Here is a 23,087-nt window from a genome sequence, read left to right on the forward strand (position 1 = left end):
AGGACTCGGCCCTTGTCCGCTTCCCAGCTGCAGTCACAGGGCAAAAGTGTTCCTATCCCAATAGATGCTCCTGAAAGTGAAGCCGCTGGGGGAGACAGCTGGGCCGGAGGTGCCCCTCTGGGTGCGCCTTAGCAGGCTCCAGGCTGTGGGACAGCCAGACCTTCTGCCCTCCCCCTCGACCAGTGGTTACCATGACAATGCCCTCTTTTCCCCTGGCCCTGTGGTTTCCTCTGAATCTTCTTTCACTTTCTTCTTCTGCTTTTCCCCCTCCTCTCAGGGCTCCCCTGCCCCACACCCACCTCCTTCCCATATGCTCGGGTCACTGGTGAAGAGATCCAAGAGCAAGGTAGGACAGCACTGTCCCAAGGCAGAGCTGGGGGCTGTCGGGGGAACCACAGAGGGCAAGGGGCAGAGGGCAAGGGGCAGAGGGCGCCGGTCTTCCAAAGTCATGGGGTAGAGTTAAGGTCTGCAGAAGGTAGAGAACATCAGGAGACAAAGTGACCGGAGAGCCGTGGAAGGAGGGGAGGTTGCAGTGGGGAGAGAAGGCTCGAGTGAGTGGGTCATAAGGTGATGGTGTGGGCACCGAGGATGCAAGAGCCCCCTAAGAGCTAGCTCAGTAGCTGCTGAGCCAGGAGCAGTGGCTCAGGCCTGTAATCCCAACATTCAGGAGGTTGAGGTAGGAGGATTATTAGTTGAAGGCCAGTTTGAGGTATAGTAAGACCCCATTTCAAACAAACAAATCAACAAACAAACCCTAAACCCAGTGCAGCTTAGATGTGGGGCTACGCTTCTCTCCCGGGCCTAGGGACAACTGTTCCAACCAAATAAAACTTCAGGAGATCCCCACCCAGAGAGAGCAAACACACACTTAGCCTGTCATGAGCCCATTAGGATCCCACCACAGGTAAGAACTCACTGGGGGCTGGGGGAGGCCAAACATTTCAGAGTGTGGCCCCTGCAGCGCCCTCCCAGCCCTTCCTTGCTACTGCTACCTAACACATTTTGTTATTTTCTTTGCTCCCCTAAGAAAACTATAAAGGCCATTAGCAGCTCTACCGCCCCACCCAGCTCCTTCTCCAGGTCAGCAGGTCACTTCCCTGACCTGACTTGCTGACTTGGCCTAGAGGGAGCCACATCCCATGAGTTTCCATCACTTTATTTTGCAAAAATAGAAAACTCAGCAATATGCGATACAGCGGGGGTGGGGTGGGAGGGGAGATGTAAACAGAGGGGAGGGGACAGCACCCTGACCCCCCAGAGAAAAGGGGGAGCCTGCAGGAATCTTATTTGGCAGCTAAATACGGGGGGGGGGGGGGCTTGGGGGAAAAAGGGAGGGGTCACGGAGGCCCTGGGCTCCCCCTCCCAAGACCCCCGGAGGAAGGGGTCATTCCAGGGTGTAAACAAAAGCTAATAAATAAATAGAGGCTTCCTCTGGGTCAGGGTGGGATCAGCTAAGCAGCATCTCCCCTCCCCGGGCCAAGCTGCTCTGGGGGGTCACGGGTAGAAGGCACTAGGAGAGGGATCCCTGGCCCCTCTGTAGTGTAGGAGGGTCCCTGCCTGGTGGCTGAGATGGGGGCAGGAGGCCAAGGCACGAGACGGGGCTAAGGGACGGGCTTGTAAAATGGAGGGCCCAGGATGAGTGCTGTACCTCAGCGGAGAGGTCCAGAAAGGGCTTACATTTCTCCCTTCACCCTCAGGCCCCACCCCAGAAATGCAGGGTCCAGCCTGCCCTACACCTGGCAGGGGCATGGGGCCACGGGGGCAGGGTGCATGGCAGGGGCATCACACAGCATTGGGCACCCAGGGCAGGGCACAAGGGTGGGCTCAGCCCTCCTTGAGGGCTCCCCTTTTGGTCTCTAGTGTTCCTGTTTGCTCCCAGAGGCCCAAGCACCTGGCAGAGGAAGGGGCTGTGGGAAGGCAGGGCTTCCTCCTGCCTGGGGAGCCTGTAGCCTGAATCTGAAAGGCAGTGCTGAGATTTTTTAGAGTCCAGACCCAGGCTCACCCCTTCTCCGGTTCTTCTGGGAGGTGCAAGGCAGTCCTCCAGGACTGTAGAGGGAGCCAGTTAGAACAGGACAGGGATGAACACAGGCACCCCTAGAAACTTTGGCAAAACAATGAGCTCATCGGAAAGGTGAGGAGTGGGCAGGGCAGGTCCTCCCCCAGTCACTGGTGGCGTCTGGGGAATGGTCAGTCTGCTGCCTGGAGCCCAGCCCCACAGTGGGGTAGGTCAGGGGCCCTGGTCAGGTGGGGGACTTTGGCCCCCTTTGCCCCGGCCGCCTGGAGCTTCATCCTCACTGGAAGCCTTGGGTTGGGGGCCAGGCTTCGAGGAATCGTCCTCAAACATTTCAGGGTTCTCCAGCATCTCTCGGATCAGGGGGGGCATCGGGCCTGGAATCTCCATCTTCAGGGTAATGGCCCTTTCTGCTCCTACACAGAGAAGTGAAGAGGCTTGGAAGAGCAGAAGCACACGGGTAGAGGCCCTGCCCCAACCTTCCTTGAATCGACTGCCCTGTGACTCACAAGTGTTCCCGGCTCAGGCGTATCACTTCTCGGTACCTAGCTCTCCTCTCTTTCCGTGTGGTTCCTAGGTGCCCTTACCCTGCCCAGAGCTTCTACCGGCACGTCACCCAGCCTGCTGCCTCATTATTTCAGGCTTTCTCTTTTTCTTTGCTCCTCTTTTAGAGACAGGATCTTACTGTGCAGCCCTAGTTGTCCTGGAACTCTGTCAGCTAACCTCAAACCTACAGCTATCCTGGGGGTCAGAGGTCAATGCCAAAGCAAGCAGCTTCAGCTTGCTATATTGCTCTGGCTAGCCTTGAACTTGAAGCAATCCTCCTGCCTCTGCCTCCTGTGTGTTGGAATTACAGGCATGTACCACCAGTTTTCGGGATGTCTTTTCTTTTTTCTTTCTTTATTTTTTTTCTTTTTGGTTTCCTGAGACAGGGTTTCTCTGTGTAGCCCTGGCTGTCCTGGAACTCACTCAGTAGCCCAGGCTGGCCTCGAACTCACAGAGATCCACCAGCCTCTGCCTCCCGAGTGCTGGGGTTAAAGGCGTGTGCCACCACCGCCCGGCATCTTTTCAAAACTGCACTGTGGGTTTGTGCGATTGGCAGACAGCTCCGTGGGTAATATGCTCACATAAGCACAAGCCCAACAACCCACAGAGAGGCGAGAGGAGAGAACCAACTCCACAGAGTTGTCTCCCGACCTCCACACACATACTGTGGCACACACGTCTGCACACACAATAATGAACAACAAGTAAAGCGTTTTTTTAGGGCCAGTAAGATAACTCGGTGAGTAAAAGCATTTGTTACCGAGCCTGGCAACCCAAGGACTACTATGTGAAGGGAGAGCTGACTCCCGTGAGTTACCCTTTGACCCTACATCATACAACGACAAGAACACCCCACCATAAACAATAAATGAATAAATAAATTTTTTGAAGACCACACTGCATGCTACTTCGAGCCCCATGACAGAGCATAGCAGTCAGGTTCTAATATCCAGAGCTTTCCGGCTGTTCCAAGGCCGGTTCTTAATAACTTTTATAACAAGTAATGTTTATCAAGTACTCGTGATGTTACAGGCACCCTTCTGAGCCAGCACTGCCCGAGGGAACTCCCCGTGATGATGGAAATGTCCAGGATAGCCTTGAACTCATCAGCTCAAAGTAATCCTCCTGCCTCAGCCTCTCTAATGCTGAAATGACATGCATGAACTACCACTCATCATGCATGGCTCCATGCCAGGTTCTTAATTCCAATCTCTAAGTACATTATGTAGTAAGTTAATTTAGTTTTTATGATAAGCTTTTGAGGTAGGATTAGGTTTAGCCCACCCAGTTTCCAAACAGAAAAATAAGGAGGGCTGACTGGGGTATCACTACGCATAGAGCGATTGCCTACGGTTCTACCCCTGGCAATACACACAGACACAGACACAGACACACAGACACAGACACACACACACACACACCAGTAACCAAACCAAAACAGAAAAGAATTTGTCTCAAATCTCCCCAGAAGGATACAGTCGAGCTAGGACTCCACGGAGTTCACTGGGTTCCCAGTCCCTGCCTCTTCCTGCCTGTGCCTGCCCACCTGTGTGACTCAGGAGACCTGCAGATCTGGGAAGGGGGCTGACTCATAACTAACCCTTGGTGCTGATGCCCCGGAGGTCGGTGATTTTCATAAGCATCCTTGGAAACATGTAGGGTTGGCTGGGTCTCCGTCGCCGGGCATAAAGCCTCAGGGCTTCCAGCAAGGGCTCCTGCAGCTTATCTACCTTCTCAGGTTCCTCCAAGTCCATGCGGTCTATACAAGGACAATAGAATGAGACAGGGAAGGACACTGGCGGGGGGCGGGGGGCTGTCCCCCCAACAGACCTTCTTCTGAGGGCCTCAGAGTCAGGCTGTCTCACCAGCCCTTCACTGTTGTCCCCAAGCCCTCCAGGTTATCTCCCCTGACGTAAGGCCGGCCTGTGCCTTTAAACACTCAGCAAGGACCTTGCTCTGGGTTAGATTCTTCTACTAGATTCCCCTCTCGGCACTGTGGCCAGGGTTTCTGAGTCCCCTGAACTCTGCCTCCTTTTGTCCTTAGCTTGGTTAGCCAGCAAGGATATACACGATCTGAGAAGTCTGTGGGCCGGAGTCCATGGTGACAATCCCAAAGGAGGAGACCCTCATGTTTCCCCACCTGGTCAGAGAACCAATGTGGATGGAGTGTGGTGAGAAAGGGAACCCATACAGACGCCAGGGGGCGCCCCCGCACCTCCACAGATAAGGCAGATGGCACTGAGCAGCCCCGTCTCCGTGTCATCCATCTCCAGGGGCAGGAGCTGCCCAGCAAAGGCAAAGACGAGGTCTGTAAGGGGCCCAAAGCCAGCATTGTGCATCTGGGTACGGTTCAGCGTCAGCCCATCCGAGAATGTCATGGTGTCTTGCTCTGGGGTGTACCTTGTACAGATTCGCAGCATCTGGAGGTTGTGGGGGGGGTGGGGTGGGGTAAGGACAACGGTTAGTGCTGCCCCTGAGGATGAGTTCCTAAGGGAGTTTGGTTCCCTACTGGAAGTAAAGCCTGAATCCAAGGAGTAAGACAGAAGGGTGGGACTCTGAGATTGGAAAGGGGAGGCTAGATGAACCGGGAGGCAAAGACCAAGACAAAAAGATCTTTGGTAGAGAAGAAGCACAGTGGTGGCAGAAAATGGTCCGGAACCTGTGGGCCTAACTCACTAAGATGTCCAGGCAGGCAGCCTTGAGCAGAGTGATCTGGTCAGCAATGCTGAGTCCTGTAAAACCGGGCAACCGCTTAGCAAACTCCACGATCTTGATGATGCACTTGGTGGCCAGCTCGCTGAACTTGTCCCACAGCCCCAGGTCCAGCTGTACCCGGTGATCTGCACTGGAGTTCTGCAGGGAGTAAAGATGAGTTACAACAGGAAGGCTCCCCCTGGGTGCCCTGCCCATTCTGAGGCACACAGCGCCCTCACCTCACCTCTGCCCACTCCTCACCGTGGTGTACTTGCCCAGCTGGCAGAGCGAGGGGAAAGTCTCCTGGTGGGCTTTGCTGACCTTGGTGATGAGTTCTTCTAACTGTGGACTCAGTTCGTAGCTGTCAGGTGAGCCCTCTTCCTTCACCTCTTTCTTCTTCTTGTTTCGGTCATTCCTTACAGCTTGGAGTTGGAGGCAAAGGGAGGGGAGGGTCAGGCCCCTCAGTCACCTTTTGGATGTCCTCTCTCACCCTAGCTTAATGTGCTCAGGTCTTAGTAAGAATATATATTTCTTCCCTGGAACCCTAATTAGTGCCTTAATTTCCCTATCTCCTACATAAACTCCTATTTCCAGGCTGGTTTGCCCCAGCCCCACCCAGGGCCTGCCGCCATGCTCCCTCCCCAGGCCAATTCGGCTCCATCCTGCCCTTCCGGTTGCCCTGCAGGAGCTGGGGGTTGAGGGGGGGGCAGGATATGCAGGCAGGATATCCACTTATAGCCTTGGCAGCACAATGGTGGTGGGGGGGGATGGAAAGGAGGGGCCAGCCGGGAGCCATCTCAGGATCTGTCCTGTGAAAGAACGGAGGAGGCGGGGAGGGGCCAGACCAACCCTCCTGCCCCACCAGACAGAAGGAAGAGAAACCCTCGTGCCCAGGTTTCAGAAGAATGGTCGAGAGAGGAGAGAATGGTCAAGGGCTGTGGCCTACAGGGTGAATCGAACAGGACTGGTCTTGCAGAAAGGAAGCGGCTATGGGGCAGGCCAGGTCTCCGAGTCAGGGAGACTGGGCAGCAATGGGGAGGCCACAGGAGGGGACAGGATGCAAGAGAACCTACCTTCCTTGGACATGCCCACTTCGAAACACTTTTGTAGCCGGCAGTACTGGCAGCGATTCCTGGTGACCTTGTTGATGATACAATTTTTGTCGCGGTGACATGTATACACCATGTTTTTCTGGATGCTTCGTCTGAAGAAGCCCTAAATTTGGGAGCAGGAGGAATGTCGCTGAGACAGGATGCTGGGAATACCAGTGTTTCTCAAACAGCACAGGTGGCCTAGGCCTGACCCAGTCCATTTTGTTTGTTTGTTTATGGCGGGGGGAGTGCCAGAGAGTGACTGAAGCCTGGGCCTTCTGCATGCTAGCAAGCATTCTACCACAGAGCTACAGCCTCAGCACATCACCCAATCTGTTCATCATCCATGCTCAAAACTCATGTGAACACAGCACGTGGGTCCCCCATCTTTAAAATATTTTCCACTATATTTATTTATTTTGTGTGTGTGTTAGGGGGTGCAGGGTGCATGTGTAACCCCAGGGTGCCAGTAGAAATCAGAGTAGTCACTTTTTCCTTCCACTACACGTGGGCCCCTGGGGATAAAATTCAGGTGTCAGGCTTGGCACCAAACACCTTTTCCTACTAACCCATCTAAAGGTGAGGGTGCTCCCTCCATAACACTGTTTTTGATAAGCGGGTCTCTTTTATGTGCTGCTGAGGTTTCGTGTATGCTAAGCAAGCACTCTACCCACTGGGCTAAACTCCTCGCCTGTGTACCCACCTCTGATCCTACCCCGGGTGACTCTGAGTTCTCCCCACCATATACACACCTTGCAGCCTTCACATGAGCTGACCCCGTAGTGGTAACCGGAGGACTTGTCATTGCATACGAAGCATGGCTTATAGACCCGAGGTGGTGGTGGGGGCGAGGGAGAGCTGGGCACCATTTCCTCTGAGCTAGTGCTCTGTGTCTCCACCGCTGGGGGAAAACCAGTATGAGAAGGTCAGCAGAAGCACCCTCACCTAATGACCTCTCTTCCTTTGAACCTGCTGGTGAAGGCTGCTGTCACCACTGCGCATAAGCCCTTAGCAGGTACTCCCCCAGAAAGCCCAGGCAGCCGCTGTCACTGCAGCTTATTGGGATTTCAGGCCCCTACCAGCCCCCCACCCTCAGCCCACCCCCACCCCCTCAACCCCCACCTGGCCAATTCTTCTACGTTAAATGCTCATTTCTCCAAATTCCAGACCAAGGCCAACCTAGAAGTTAACTTCTCTGCTTCTGTTTCCCCAATCATAAAGTTGGAGAGATGACTCAGTGGTTAAGAGCACTGGCAGCTCTTCTGAAGATTGGGTGTTCAGTTCCCAGCATCTACACAGTGGTGTACAACCATTTGTAACTCCAGTTCCAGGGGATCCCTCTTCTGGTCTGTAGGCACCAGGCACACACACAATACACAAAAATACATACAGGCAAAACACCCATACACATGTAAAAAAGGCAGAGAGTGGGAGGGTTAGGGCTCACTCCGGTAACTTTGAGATCCACCATCCTCAGCCTTTGGAACAGTTGGGGGGTGGGCAGCAGATGTGGAGGCCACCTACAGCTGGCACCTGGCTGAGTGACTTCATTCATTTCATTCACTCCTGAAAGACTCCTCAGGGTCAGAGGGGAAGCATTACCAGCAGAGCGAGCAGCTCAGTTTCACGCTGCCAGCTGCCAGCGGAGGTGAGGCTCTCAGGTCCTCGGACCATAGCTAAGTGGCCTTTAGTGAAAGAAGCTGGAGGGAGACAGGTATTTGCTCAGATCCTTAGGACTAGGAGCAGTTTGGGGTAAGCAGAGAGTCAGGTGACCTAGGGTAAACAGAGCCCGAGGGGGAAGGGAGCTAGCAATCCCAGACTCTTTCTGGGCCAGGCTTCACTCCTGAACTGCCTCAGAAAACAGCAACTGTAGTTTGTAAGGAGTCTTAGCCTAGGCCCAGAGTAGGGGGAGCCCACATTTTATAGGGGAGGCTGACAGGTACATGCCACAGGCTGTGTGAGTGTGGGGCTCATCCTCAGAGGCTCAGGGCATTTGAAAATTACTGGGCCTGCAGGACCTGTGGCCCACATTTGGAGGGCCCAAGCGACTGGAAGCAGTGAGTGAAATCACCTTCAGTGTCACCTGAACCAGTGCCTGTCCTTCCTCCCACCCTCGGTAGCCCACCTGGCCACAAGTCCACCCGACCCAGGCACTGAGGGGCAGGCCCAAAAGCTAGGGTTCCAGACCAGCTCCACCCACCTTACAAAGAGGGAAGCCCTCCCCACCCCCCCACCCCACCACCACATACTCAATTAGCATAAGAATCCTGATGGCGTTAGATCCCCCGAAAAGGAGTAGGGGCAGAAGGGTGCTGGGAGTTTATTCAAGACTGGGGGCAGGGCTGCCTGTGCCGTAGGTGCTGAGAGGCGTGGGAAGGACTGGAATGCCTTTCGGGTCCTTGCTCTTTCAGGCCCATCCCGGGGTCCCCAGAGCATGTGCCTTGCCCACAGGCCTGTGCGTGGTGTGGTACTCTCTCCTAGGCTGACGCCCTCCCTGCCCACAGAGCACTACCCCATTTCCTCATTTCCTCTCTTGCGCAAGGCCTGGGTGCGGTCAGACTGGCATGGGGTAGCACCAGCCAATTATAAGAGAGCCTGCCCTTGGACAGCTTCTCCCATCTGAGTGGTACCGTCACCCACTCTCGACACCCCTCTGGCACATACATCCCTGCCCCCTGTCTCCTAAAATGCAATCTGATGGCTCTGAGGTCACTGTGGGTGGGGAGAGCTAAAATGCTAACAGGGTCTCCTGGGAAGCAGGGTGATCCCCTCTTCAACCCCAAGGCGAGACCTCTACGTTGGGATGCTGTTCCTGGGCTAGGAAGGGGCCCCTGCCGAGGAGGAGGGGGTGGGCTCTGGGGTTTTCTCCTTTTAAAGCCCAAATTGCTGAAATTGAGGAAATTCCTGGCCAGGCTGAGCGGAGCTTCAAACAAACTCTTTATAACCGGCTGTAAACGCTCCCAGCTGCGAGGCCCAGAGCTGAGCTGCCTGGATTCACAATCTAGCACACATCTCCTTGAAGACACACTTTTGGAGGCCCACGTCACACAGACACACACAAGCAGGCAGACTGACTGTGGGCTCCTTAGCTAGGGCCAGCCCTCTAAACAGAGGAACTCACAGACATCAAGCCACACTTACTCCTTGTAGGTGGAGCACACCACCCAACACCGGGCGACACCTATACAAGCCAACAGCTCCACCACCATAGAAACACCGCAGCCAGCCAGCACAACACCAGGACACCGAAGTCCCCATCCAGATGTCACAAACATACCATCCAGCTCTACTCCACACCACTTTTCCTCTCTGAGAGTGTGGCAGGAGGCCTGCGGATGGTTTTGTGTGCCTACCAGGACCCTACTGGCCAGACTTACTGGCTCAAACTAAAATGCAAAAACATTGAACTACCAAGCCCAAACGGTCCTAGGGGTCGAAATGGTCCCTGCCCAGGCTCCTGCGGCCAACCTCCACCCCAAGATACCTCTACCTCAAACCAGTGTGCCCAATCCCCCATTATACTGGGCATGACAAGGTTAAGAATTCACAGAAATTTGGTGCAATGTATTAGTACCATGTTTTCTCACCCTTTAAAGAGCACACTTCAGTTCTCATCCCACCCAATCCCAGTACTGTCTCCTGTCTGCTACCTCCCTTTTGCACTCTCCCAGTTGTTAAATCTGAGCAGCTCTGCCCTGGAACAAAAAAAAAAAAAAAAAAAAAAAAATCTGAACTTGTAAACAGCGCTGCCGAGTGCCAAGGAGCGAGGCGCGTTGGCGGGGGCTCAGTGACCCGGCGTGCGCACTCCCCCAGCGCCAGCCACCCCGCCCGCTGCCCGCCCCTTCCCAGAGTGCCCCCGAGCCTAGGTCTGCAGTCATCCGTACCCGGGCTGCGAGAGCAGTGCCAACTCCCAGTAAATCTGGGGGGTGTTCCAAGCTCCTATCCCAGCCCCTTCTCACAGCCCACCCCCGCCAGGCCCTGTGGCCCAGGCTTCAAAGCCGCTTCTCATCTGGACTTTATTTTTACTGCCTCTCAGTCCCCAGCTTTTTATTACCGCTCTGGAAAGGGGTTCCAGGGCCCCATGCCTGGCATCTCCCATTACAGAGAAGGGAAAGATGTATATTTGGGGGCCTTACGATTGCTCTCCCCTACCGGCTGTCACTTCCAGACCACTCCCCACTCCATACACTTGGCTTTAAACTTTTGGCTTCCTGCTGAAGTTGTGTGTTGGAACCATAGGGGGAAAAAAAAAGTCATCTGTCAAGACCACGGAATACACGCTTCCAGTTTTTGTTTGCTTGTTTTAATGAGGATAAACACAGAATCCAGCTTTCTCGTTCTTCTGTGCACACTCCTTGCACCCCACAAGCAGAGCACACAGGATGCTCTCTAGAACACAGCACTTTCCAAAACCGCCCCCGCAGCCACGCAAGGCACACGCCCTCCCGACCTCACGCCACAAACATCCCCACACTGGGTCACGCACATCTGCCAACCCCGGCGCGGGGGGTGTCAGTGGATAGAGAGACCCCCTGCTCCACACCCACATCTCATAGGCAAAGGTCTGAACCAGCCAGAGATTCACAGGCTCTGCGATTTTTTTTTTTTGCTCCCAACTTCCCGCATGGACTTTACAAACGCCACCCCCGGTCCAGGGTGCCATAGCCCTCCGAGACTAAAAACTCAGGACACACTAGCAATATACATCAGTCTCTCCTATCCTCAGGGACTCGGGAGTGGCATCAACCAAAGCACTGGCTAAATATCCACCATAAAAACCACACACAACTCCAAACACGACAGCACTCACGCAAAGGAGACGGACTCGGAGGCCCTCATGTTTAAAGGGCCAGTACCTCACACAGAAAGGACCAGAATACCCGCCTGCACCCCAGCTCCAAACTTTACACACGGAAACAGTAAGCACCAGCTTCTCGTGCACCCAATACCCGACCCCCCAAACTCGAATACCTACATTGTAGACTGGCAGGTTGCGCCCAGGCAAAAGACTCAAGTCCGGCGAAACAGGAGCTGCCAGTGGCTCTGCGTAGCAAGCCCGCCCCGGGCCCGGCGGCCCCATACAGCCGTCGCGGACCCGGGGCAAACGATTCCATGCAGTCGTACATCGCGACCCGGCTTGGAGAGAAACTGGGTGCTAGAATACCAAGGACCCGCAGCCCATTCCCCCTCCTCCCCCCGCAGCGCCCTGCTCCTGGAGGGGGGAGGGGGAGGGCTAGCATAGGGCGCTGAGATGCATGGGGGGTAAGGGGTGGGCGGGGAAGAGGGGGATCCCCAGCAAGGGAAAGGGACTGGGCGGGGCACGAAGGCGAAGCAGCAGCTTCTGCCTCCGTCTGGCTCACTTAGGGTGCCTGGGCAGCAAGCACTGTGGAGACCTTTTGTAAAAGCAGAGCCTGGAGGGATGGGGGTGGGGCTTGGAGAGCGAAGGGGGCCGGGCACCAAGATGAGCAGAGCGGGGAGTGGAGCACATACACATTCACATACATCTGCTCGCTGAGCGGCGCGCTTGCTTGCTTAGACATACATCTGTGCATGCGTTTATTTTGGCAGGCTACACAAATTTGCAAATGTGCAATAGTGAACAAGCATATCTGCACCCACATAAATTCATAGGTGCCCGAATTTGTGCAAATACACCTGGCTCCGGGAAATGCTTGCAACCCTGTTCTCTCCACAGTCCGGAGGTTTTGCACGCATTTGCACTCAGGCGCGTGCCCAGGTTGGGATTGGGGGAAGGAGTGGAGGAACCAAATACATGCATTTCCTTTCACAGCGTCTTCCCCTCCCTTCAACCCTTTCTCCGGCATACAAGTCAACACAGGCAAAGAGTGTTAAGGATGACTGCGTAGAGGGGAACCTTGAAATGCCCGCGCGCCGCGGCTCTCCAGAGCCGGAGGACCTGCCTTACCTCCTCCACCCCCCTCATTCCCAGGCCGGGCTCCTCCTCCTTCTCCCTCTGTGCGCGCTCGCGCTCGCGCTCGGCCGCGCGCGCGCGCCTGGGAGCCGAACGCTGCATTCCTGCGGCTCGGCGCGCGCGGCCGCCTCCTTCCTTCCCGTCCTTCCCACCCCCGGTCCAGGGGCCAGAGCGCGCTCCCGCGGTGAACTCTCCGGGAACCCCCCTCGGGGCGGGTGGCCGGGCGCGCTCACCTCCTCCTGACCCGGCCCCGCCCCACCCCGCCCAGGCCGTCGCCAGCTCCGCAGCGGAGTCCCCCCCCCTGCCGTCCCGCCCCCTCCCAGCTCCGGCTATCCTTCCTCCGCCGCCGCCGCCGCCGCCGCCGAGGGCTGGGCCGCCTCCCTCAAAGTCCCCGAAGCTCTATCCCGCGACTGACACTCCCAAAGTGCCTCGACTACCCCCCTCCATGCCCTCTCCCGGAACCTGACTTCACTTCTGGAACGCCAAACTACCCCCTAAACTGTCCCTACAGTGCCAACTCAGACGCATCTGCCCCCTACCCGCCCCCCCGCGCCCATGACAACTGCCCCTACCCCGGGTGTGCACTGTGCTACAGGCCCTCCTTCGCCGTAACTGCCCCGCTGGTCACCCACTGCTCAGGGTCACTTTTACCCCCACCGTAGGAAAGAGCTGCCCCTCCTCCCTCCGTGCCACCTGGAGTGCCCCCCCCCCGGGGGGAGCACCCTCGCCGGGAGCAGAGGATGAGGGCTGGCCACGTCAGAAGCTGGCCCTTGCCAGGCCGCCTCGGATCGGGGACCCTGGCCCTGGGACAAGGCCAGTGGCGGCGGCGACTCCCGGAAACCGCCCCCTCCCCCGCGCCCCGCCCGCCCGCCGGCCGCCCGGCCGCCCGACCGCCCGGCGGGCCGGCCCAGCCGGCTCTGTCAGCACCGCTCACACGGGGAGCGCCCGGGAGCGGGAGCAGCGCCCGGCCCGACCCCTTCCCCCGCCCGGCGGCTGTGGCTCAGCCAGGGCGGGGCGCACTTTTCTAAGAATCTGCTGTACCGAGTCGGGGTCGCACTGGGGTGCTGAGAGAGTGGGGCGCCTGCTGGAAGAAGCAAAAGCAGGAAGGGGTGCCAGAGTAGGCAAGGAAGGAGGGAGCGGGGGAGGGGGGCCGGGCGGCTGCCAGGGACTCAGGGGGGGCAGGGCTGGGGAGGAGGGCCTAAAATGCGGATGGCGACGGTGGGCTGGGGTGGACGGACGGGCAAGCTGGGAGCTCGCAGGGATGAAACGGAAGACAAGATCTTTCCAACCTAGTGTGAACTTTCCCTTGGTGACCCAACCCTAACACTCCATTTCTGAACCCAACCGCACACCCCATCCCACAACAAAAAGGCGAGTAAGTGCCTGGATTGGAATAGGGCCAGGAGGAAAAACGTAGAAAAGGAAGAGTACCCCAAAAAAACAAGGAGAAAAAGGCCTTGACGAGTCAACTCCGGGCTTGTAAGTTCCCCTTCCCCCTCCGAAATCTGAAAGGTCCCAATTAAGTCAGGCCTGCCTGGTTGGTAATTAGAACCAGAAGTGGCCAGGCCACAGGGAGGGGGTTGGGAGGAGGGCACAAGAGTAGGGGGAGGGCTCCAGGAAGCCGTGAGTTCTCAAAAGCCCCCCCCTTTCTCTTCACCAGATGCACCCCACTCCTCATCACCCCATCTCTGTGTGCTTCGAAAGCATTGCTGGGAAAGGGGCCTGAGGACCAGGCATTAGGGTATCAGGCCAACACATCCCATCAACCCCAGCTCCTTATTCAAGACACAGTACAGCCTTGGATTGAAAGTAAAATGGGGGGGTTGTGCCCCTCTTTTCCCCAAAGCGCCCCCCCACGCCCCTTATTGCAGCAATTAGACCCATTAGCCTTCTAGCATTTCATGGGAACCAGATGTTCCCCCGCCAGCCTTGGTGAGGGTATGAAGGGGGGCTGGTGCCTGACTCACCCCCTTCCCTATGATCCCCACCACTAGGGTGCACCCCCTCCCAGCTAGATCCTCGAAAAGCTTTGGTCCCAGGGGCAAAGAATGTGCCCCTCCCCCACCGAGACAGCTTCCAGCCTGGTCACCCCTCAGAGCTCCACCAGCCCCTGGCAGAGATTGAGTTTGGCCAGGACTAGGTTCAGGGAGCGAGACAGCTAAATCTTCTTCTCTCTCCCCATCCTGCCTCCTCTAGATGAGGTTTGGGGATCACTGGCTTGGCATTCTTCTGGCTTAGTAACTCCCTTCCTTCCAAAACCTTACTCCAAAAACTGAAGGGCGACTTCAAACTGAAGTAGGCCCCGCCCAAGAGGGTTGGTCCTACAGGACAGGTCCCACCTGAAGAGCGCTAGGAGGGTCTTCTGAAGAGAAGGAGGGGGTAGCAGAGGGAGGTGTGAAAGGAAGGGAGAGGTCCAAAGCAAGGACACGAGGAACTCTCGGCTGGATGGGGGCTGGGACAGGGTAGGGGGCCCGGAGAGGGGGGGGTGCCGCCTGGGCCCCAGCGGCGGCGGCAAGCTCGGCTCCCCCCGCCGGAGAGGTTTCCTGTTGCAATCAAAGCCCCGTTTGTGTCGGCCTGGAGCTGGAGTTGGAGCCCGAGGAGGAGAGACTGGGAGGGGAGGGGAAAGAGGCAGCCACTGGGGTTTCTTTCCTGGAGGAGACCTCGCTGCCGCCTGCTTGCCACTTTCAACTACCACAGCTCACTCCCCTTGCTTTTTCCTCCAGTGCCTGGGCCCTCTCTGGGTCTGCACCTGTACAGCTAGCTGCCCCGCCGGTTCAGGAGTGGGCATCTCCAGTTTAAATAGGGCTCCTTGTGCCAGTCGGCCTTCAAGTGTCTCCAAGTAACTCAGTACGGTGGAGTCTGGGCTCCCTGCCCCACAGACATGGAAGTTATCACCACCACAACATTTGGAGGACAGACTGGGCCAGGTCTTCAAGACCACAGGATCCCTTCTCCGCCTGCACACTCTATCCCCGTCGTCTTGAAAAGCAAATATATCAGAGGTACAGACAGAACGCCTTTCATTCACATGCATGCATGCATGCATACACACAGGTGCGCATGCCCATACACTCCCCTGTTTTCCATGCACACAGGCCTAAGCTTGCCTAGCTCAGCCAGCAGCACATGCTCCCCTCTCCTCTCCCTTCCTCCACCACGGGGTTCTAAAATGCCTGCCTCACCCACTGAGGCCCCAGGAGAGCCCTAAGAGGTGGAGCAAGACCTCTCAACAGGGATATATATATAATATATACATACACCCAAGGTGCCGAGTGCTGACTCTTCAATAAGACCCAGAAACCAGCCCCCAAGGAGAAGCCCCTTCTTAAACCACCTTTCGTACCCTATGTGAGTGAGAGGGGGTTGTATGAGAGAATGTAATGGGAGACACAGATTCAAGGTGAGTGTAGGTGTGGCGGCAAATCGATGAATCTAATGCACCCCTCCCATGTATGATCGATCATCACAGCCAAAAGGGGACAGCAAATCAAACAAAGGGAGAGGTGGCTCTCTCTCATCCTCTGGCCAGTTACTCCCCCACCAAGGGAGGTTCCCTAAACTCCAGGATTCCTTCCTCTCTTCTGCACTACCACTGGGAGCTGGATGCCCCACCCCAAGCACACTGTCTGCACCCAGACCTTCCCCTCCTCCCCACCCCACCTGCTACCTCCCTGCCTGGGCCTGTCCTCTATGCTAGCTCGCCACACCCTCTACGACTGCCTTCCCGGGTGCTAGCTCTTCTCTGGGATTTCTCCTTGTAGTTCTCATCCTTCAGAGCAGCCTTTCAGGACTGCCTCAGCCTGGCACTTTCTCCTTCCTTGACCTCACTTTGAACCCCGACCTCCATCTCCAGGTATCCAGAGTACAAGGAGGGCACAAGGAGAATTCCCCTGGGTCCTGGCCATGTCTCCGAGCACTCTTCCTACTACCCCTGTCTTTCTCGTCATTCTTTTTCATTCCAGCTCCTTTAGTTACCTCCCACAAAACCTGGGAAGTTCAAGTCCCAAGAGATTAAAGTGTATGATTCTCTGCAAGAAATCTATTCACGGTAGATGAGGCTTATTCCCATTGCCTGGTGCAGGAGATTTCATAGAATGACACTGAGGAAGAAGAGTCTAGCTGAAGTTTAAAAGAGAGAGAGAGAGAGAGAGAGAGAGAGAGAGAGAGAGAGAGAGCGCTCTGTACTCTCGCCACATGGTAACCTCTGTTGAACAACAGCCATGCCACAAGGCTGTCCCCACCAAACACCAGAGCCCTCCTGAATACCTCCTGATTCTTCACACTGTTGCATACACTGGAATTCTGTGTATGAGCAGTCTCAGAGATGCTGCACACACACACACACACACACACACACACACACACACTTCCGGATAAGCACACTCTGTCCAGTGGAGCTGCCAGCCCAGTGTAGCCCCCTATCTACATGCCCTCCAGGTGTGCCCCCCGACTCAGACAAAGGTCCCTCCTCTTCTACTGAGCTTCAGAGCTATATCTTTTTTTGTTGTTGTTTGAGACAGGGTTTCTCTGGGTAGCCCCGGCTGTCCTGGAACTCATTCTGCAGAGCAGGCTGGTCTCAAACTCAGAGATCCCTACCCCACCTCTCGAGTTCTGGAATTAAAGGTGTGAGCAACCATGCCAAGCTAAAGAATGTATCTTTATCTTTTTGTCTTTTTTTTTCTGTCTCTATTTCTGCCCTCCAGGTAAAGCTTTTTCTTCACCTCTTTACATTATACACAGACCCCTGTGGCAGAAACTAGAGGCCAAGGCACCCCATCCCACCCCATCTCCCATCTGTCAGGGCCTGGTCAGGAGGGACAATCGCCAAGTGGGCAAAGAAGGGTTCCCAGGGAGAGAAAGGAGGTTCAGGCCTTACAAGCTGTCAACATTCAAAGGCTTAATGCAAGGAGGGCAGGCCTGGGGGACAAGTAGGGATCTGCACAGTGTGTGGGCACTATTCCAGGCCTGGAGGGAGGGGAGAAGTCCAGAACCATGTAGCTGAGGAGGAGGGAGCTTCTGGAGCACCCCTTGAACTGTTCTAGATTTTTCTGTGGACCAAGAGCCAACTCTTTGTCATCAGGCTATTTCTGCCCTCCTCAGAACCTTTAAGAACCTTTCCAGCCCGCTGGGCGGCAGTGGCGCACACCTTCACATCCCAGCACTCAGGAGGCAGAGCCAGGTGGATCTCTGTGAGTTCGAGGCCAGCCTGGTCTACAGAGCGAAAACTACATGGAGAAACCCTGACTCGAAAAACCAAAAAATAAAAAAATAAGAACGTTTCCCGCCCCACACATCCTTAGGCACCTGGCACTAAGTTCCTTTACTATTTGCAGCCTCAGAACCTCCATCTCTCCTCTTCATCACAGAGCCAGCTGACTGATTTCTCAAGTTCTCTGGTCCGGTCTGTCTCCCTCCACCTCCCAACTGCATGCAGCCTTGAAGGACACCAGACTCACCCTCGGGTGTCTACACAAACATGTTCCCTTCTGCTAGTCGGGTGACCCAGGAGGCAGTTTTAGATCCTCTGCTTTGAGATCGTATTTGAACAGAACTGTCATTCACAGACTCTCAAAACATGTCCAACTCCACCCCCACTACCCCTCTCCCATATGCACCACCAATCTATCAATCAGACTTTGCATCCCCTGTCTACCTTTCCAACAAGGGCGCCCATTTTCTGTACCACCCCCTACCCATTTGCCCTCATTCCCCGAGACCCCTGAGACTCACACAGAGAGGCCATCTCCTTGGGGAGGTCAGGCTGGCCCAGGCCCCGGAAGCTAGGACTCAGCATTTCAAACGGTGGCGACCCTCTGAGTGCCCCTGGGAAGGCGAAGGGGAAGCCTGCTCCTGGGTAACCAGATCCAGGCCCCAGGGCACCAGTCGCAAAGAGTCGTTCCTTATTGGTGGCCATGGCAGCGGCGGTGTGGGAATCCCTTGGAATCCGCAGTGGGCGGGGGTGGTCTTCAGCTGCAGCCCCCGCCCATGCCCACTGCCCTGGCCTGGGAGGCTCCGTGCCCACCCTGGCTGGCCTGCCCACTGGGTCTCCAAGGGTCCTAGAAAGAAATAAAGAAAAAGGAAAGGTAAGAGAACACTCACTCTGAGGCCCAAGGACATGACCTTCCCTCAGCTGGTCCTGTATGACCCTTGCTTGGGCACTTGCAGTATCAGTGGGTAGGGCAGAAAGTGGTAGAGAGGCTAAGGAAGTCTTCAGTTTAGCTCCAAGGAAGGGTAAACTGAGTGTCTGAGGTGAACAACGATCTGAGAACTTCTGGTGGGGAGATTCCTAGACTGACGCGTTGCAACTAGACATCTCCTTTAATCCTCACATCTGTACCGTGAAGGAGAACTTACTATTCCCATATTACAGCTGAGGACACCAAAATGTAGTGACTGACTTAAGGTCACATGGCTTTAAATGGACAGCAGCACTCGGGAGGCAGAGCCAGGCGGATCTCTGAGTTCGAGGCCAGCCTGGTCTACAGAGTGAGCTCCAGGACAGGCACCAAAATTACACAGAGAAACCCTGTCTGGAAACACCCGAAGGGGGGCAGGGGATGTGGAGTCAAGATTCAAACACTCAATAGCTCAGTAGTGGATCACTTACTTAGCATGTAGCAAGTGCAAGATCCTGGGTTTGATACCCAGCACCAGAAGGGGGAAAAAAAATCAAGCTAAGTATGGTGATGTTCACTTTTAACTCTAATCTAACCTTTGATTCCAGTACCCATGAGGCACAGGCAGGCAGATCTCTCTGAGTTGGAGGCAAGATCATGCCTCAAAATAAAAAAATAGCAGAGTGGTGGCCGTGGTGGTTCACACCTTTAATCCCAGCACTCGAGAGGCAGAGGCAGGCGGACCTCTGTGAGTTGCAGGCCAGCCTGGTCTACAGAGCGAGTTCCAGGACAACCAGGACTGTTACACAGAGAAACCCTTTCTCTAAAAACCAAAATTAAATAAACAAGCAAACAAAAAGTAAACAAATGAAAGATAAATCAATTCTAACTCTACCACCTCGGGGGCAGCAAGGCGCTATCTCTGCTGTGACCTCTGAAGAGTACAGTGCAATGGTCACACGCAAACTCCCTGAATTGACGTCCCCACTTACTGGCTGTGGAACTTGGGAGGACTCATTTCATCTCTCTGTGCCTCAGTTTCTCCATCTACCACCTGAGAATAATAGGGCCCACCTGGTGGTAAGGTTGTTGCGAGGGTTCAATAACTCATCACTCGCAGAGTGTTTAGGATAAAGTAGGGCACGTGTTAAATGCTACGTCAATATTTTATACTTCGCACTTCCTGCATGCCTCTTTTTAATTATCATTTCCTTTCTCTGTCTTCCTCAATACTCCTTCTGTTTCCCCTCCCAACTCTTTCTCTGTCACCAACCATCCCACAGTCAGCCTACACCCCCTATGCCCTCTACACTCTCTTTTTAATCAGGGGTGCTGGTGGAACTCTGAGATAACTACGATCCCAGAAAGTCCCCTCCTCATCCTCAGTGGGTGCTGCTGCTCCTCTTCCTCCTCCTCTTTCTCTAGGCCCCCAGAAAACTCTGCTACATTCTTTCCTACCTCCAATGTAGCTTCTCCCCACCCCAGAAATGTTTAACCTGAACCCAGAAGAAAGGAAGCCTGAGAGAGAGGACAGGGAAATCCCAGCCTGGCCTGTGGTTCCCACGGTAATGCTGCGGCAAAGGCAGAGGAGCTCTTCAGAATCTCTACAACCATCTACCATGTAAGTTCATGGGCTGGGAGAGGGGCTCCAGGAACCAGAACCCAAGGGAGGAAGAAGGGCGGAGGACCACAGCATGGGCACCGCACAGGTGGGCCACAGTCAGGTCTACATCTCCTTCCATTAGTAATTGTTTCTAGGACCAGCAGCGTCTCTGGCTGTTCTTTGTATCTCTGCTTTTTCCTCCTCTCTCATCTCTCTCAAACTCCAAACTCCTCCAAATAAACTATCACAAGAACTCAAACCCCAACACCACTGCCCGTCACTCAGCTCCCATGTGTGAAGGACCCCCCATTCCTCACTCAGTACCACCCATAGGCTCAGGATCCTCCAACTCTTTACCCCAGTGCTCCCCAGAGTCCTGAAGTATTAACTCCGAGCCTCCGGGACCCTTCTCCTTTTCCTTCCCTCGTCCATGAGGTCCTCATCCCAAATTAAACCCTGGTGGAGCCAGGAGTCCAGGGCCCCTAAGGCCCCTGAGCCATAGCTCAACAGGCTGGGCTACATTCCAGGTGGATTAACCCCTCCGACGCCAAGAGCGATGAACTAGTAGATCACCCCCAACCCAGTTTTTTCCCCAGATTCTGCATAGACTGGGAATAGGTTCTCTACTCCAGCAATCCTTGTCATGGCATCTTACCTACAGATGGGAAACAGACCTCCAGGGTAAGGCAGGGCTTCAACAGGAGGTACCAGGGAGGGATGCTCAGCCTCCCTACCCCCTCAGCCCCCCACCCCTTGTCCCCACCAAGGATACTCTGAGTTAAGCAAAGGACAAGCCAACTCTCGCTGGCCCTGGCCTTCATCCTCAACCTCCTGGGAGGGGAGACTTGGAAGTAAGGAGGAAGGAAGGTAGCAAAGCTTCCTCTCTCTCAAGTCTGGTCTCTCTGGGAAGAGGGTGGGGGGTGTGCGCTCCAGTCCCAGGTAGAAAAAGACAGCAAGAAACTGAAGGTAGCAGAGTGAAAAGAAATCCTAAAGGAGGGCCTTGACTGTCTGGGTCCTCTGGGGACCTGCAGAGGACAGAGGGCACATCCCTCTTCCAGGATGCCACCTCAGATGGTGCGGCCTGGAGGGCGGGGCAACTGACTTGGGGAAAGGGTTCTTACAAAGCTGCTTCTCTTAGAGATGAGGTGGAGCTGAGGGGAGGGCATGGATGAAGGGGGCTGCCGGATGGAGGGGGGCGTCTCCCTGCTGCCATGCCCGCTCCGGAGCCTGGAACAAAGCTGCTGTTGTCAACTGCTCTCCACCCGCTGCCCCCCTCCCCTCTGTATAAACACGACCACCTTTTTCCATGACCCCATCTCCAGAATGGGCGGAGGAGAACCCAGGCATCCTCTGCTCTAGCCTGAGTCCCCGGCCCGCTCTCCAGGAGACAGCAGTGAGCCTGGCTTCCCTGGCTCCCTGCCATGGTTGGGGGAGTCTAGACCCTCCATTCCCCACCTCTCATCCTCAGGTGCCCTCCCTCTAACACACTGGCCCCAGGGAGAGGCAGTACCCAGGAGGCAGGCAGGCAATGCCCGTGGAATGTGTGTGGGCATCAGAGGGCACGGGCAGGGTGGGGCAGAGGGGGGAACTGGAGGTGCCAGTTAGGTGGCTTTCCGAGCCAGAGGTGGGGGTGTGCCGGGGTTGCAGGGGGCGTGGCCTGTGCTGCCTACCAGTTCTAAGTCACTGTGTGTATATGCGTGTGTGTGTGTGTGTGTGTGTGTGTGTGTGTGTGTGTGTGTGTGTGTGTGGTGTTTGGGATACCCAAGCTTCGAGCACCCTGGACACACACACTCCCTCCCCTTAGCCCCCCCCCCCCCTCCAGTCTTCTCCTTACTGACAATGGCTGTGGTCCTCAACCTCAACTCAGTATTTGAAGAATGACCATAAGGGCAGGAGCTTCCTCAGCCTTTGAGGAGTAGGATTCCAACTGCCCCAGGCTGGAGCCCTAAAAGAGGGTGTTATCTGAGCATTTTGTCCTGGAGTCCCCTCCTCAGACATCCCTGCTGCTCCCTCCCTATGACCACCAACTAGGCGTATTCTTACCCACTGGCCTCTGCAGAGATTCCCTCCTACATACTGGGCCAGGCTGAGGTGAGGGGACCTGGTGGAAACAAGAAAAGTTCTGTCAGTGGCACTCCAGGACTAGGACTCCCGAACCTGTCCCAGTGTCCCAACTCTCTTTGTTCCATTGGGGCTTCCCCTCTAGAATACTCCAAAAGAGCCAACTCCCCCCACACACCCACACTTCTCTGGCTTACTTGTGTAGCTGGGGATAGGTCAGAGGGAACCCTGACCCTGCAGTCCAAACTCCACAGACCACTTTTCCTCCCAGCTCCGGACCCAGATAGCCAGGACCACTTGCTCGACCCTTTCATGGTCCATCTGCAGAGACGTGCCCTTCCATTGGCGGAAGGGGACTTGGACCATCAGATCCACCCTTCAGTACCCCCCGGGGAGTGGAAGAATGCCATCCTTTCTCACCGGAGGGAACCTCGTCTTCTCTGACATTCCGAGTGCAAGACAGGTTCGCTTGCCCGAGACTTTCCCAAATGCTCTCCCCCCAATACTCACCAAAAATCAAGGGCAGATAACCCGGGCTCATCCTCAGTCTGCCTAAAATCTTCCCTTCCCCTTCCCAGGTCACGACTGACTCCCAAGTTGGGGCAGAAGGCTCCCTAGCAAACCCGGCTCGCAGCCGGGCCACCCCCGGAGGAAAAGGACCCCCGAGGCTCCCGACGCCCCCGCCCCCGGCTCACTTCAGCGGAGGACCCCGGCGTCCACGGCCGGAGGGCGGGCGGGCGGGCGGGCGGGCGAGCCGGCTTCCCCGCCTGACTCACCTGGAGGGGAGGGCGGGGGAAGGCAGGCCGCGGAGCCCCGAGGTCCCGGCGTCGGGCGGTCTCGGGGATGGAGCGCCGAGGTGTTAGGGGCTCGCGGTAACGGGGGGCTCCGGGGGGGGGGCACGGCTCTAGGCTGGGACAATCCCGGGGCCTCTCGGAGCCCGCCCGCCCACGTGACCGCCCCAAAATATCCGACACATTTTCTCCCAAACCGCACACTGACTCCGCAGGCGGGGACACGGAAAATATTTTCTTTC

At 55.8% G+C, this 23,087-nt stretch overlaps 1 protein-coding gene across 7 annotated transcripts; it reads right to left on the minus strand.

Moving 5' to 3' along the window:
- Nucleotides 1-1,190: 1,190 nt before the first annotated feature.
- Nucleotides 1,191-23,067, minus strand: Rarg (retinoic acid receptor gamma). 7 transcript variants are annotated; one of them, XM_052749063.1, is made up of 12 exons: nt 22,831-23,067; nt 22,252-22,375; nt 22,037-22,094; nt 21,828-21,938; nt 18,005-18,330; nt 7,095-7,243; nt 6,325-6,466; nt 5,513-5,673; nt 5,234-5,410; nt 4,773-4,977; nt 4,158-4,316; nt 1,191-2,427 (listed from the first exon to the last, which is right to left on the minus strand). In XM_052749063.1, exons 5-12 carry the CDS (start codon nt 18,186-18,188, stop codon nt 2,228-2,230), a joined length of 1,377 nt encoding a protein of 458 aa, XP_052605023.1. In that variant the 5' UTR covers nt 18,189-18,330; nt 21,828-21,938; nt 22,037-22,094; nt 22,252-22,375; nt 22,831-23,067; the 3' UTR covers nt 1,191-2,227. The 7 variants fall into 7 exon arrangements, with proteins under 7 accessions (XP_052605023.1, XP_052605022.1, XP_052605024.1 ...); XM_052749062.1 differs by lacking the exon at nt 22,252-22,375; XM_052749064.1 differs by lacking the exons at nt 21,828-21,938; nt 22,252-22,375.
- Between the last annotated feature and the right edge of the window lie 20 nt (nt 23,068-23,087).

This window comes from Peromyscus californicus, unplaced genomic scaffold (assembly GCF_007827085.1).
Source record: "Peromyscus californicus insignis strain IS unplaced genomic scaffold, ASM782708v3 Scaffold_20__1_contigs__length_68692818, whole genome shotgun sequence".
NCBI lineage: Eukaryota > Metazoa > Chordata > Mammalia > Rodentia > Cricetidae > Peromyscus > Peromyscus californicus.

Coding starts and splice junctions, on each gene's coding strand:
- Rarg (XM_052749061.1), bottom strand. CDS start 11,582: ATGCTAGCCCTCCCCCTCCCCCCTCCAGGAGCAGGGCGCTGCGGGGGG. Junction 7,244..11,317: donor GCAACCTGCCAGTCTACAAT/GTAGGTATTCGA, acceptor GTTTTCCCCCAG/CGGTGGAGACACAGAGCACT. Junction 2,428..4,157: donor CCGGGGCATCAGCACCAAGG/GTTAGTTATGAG, acceptor TTCTCTGTGTAG/GAGCAGAAAGGGCCATTACC.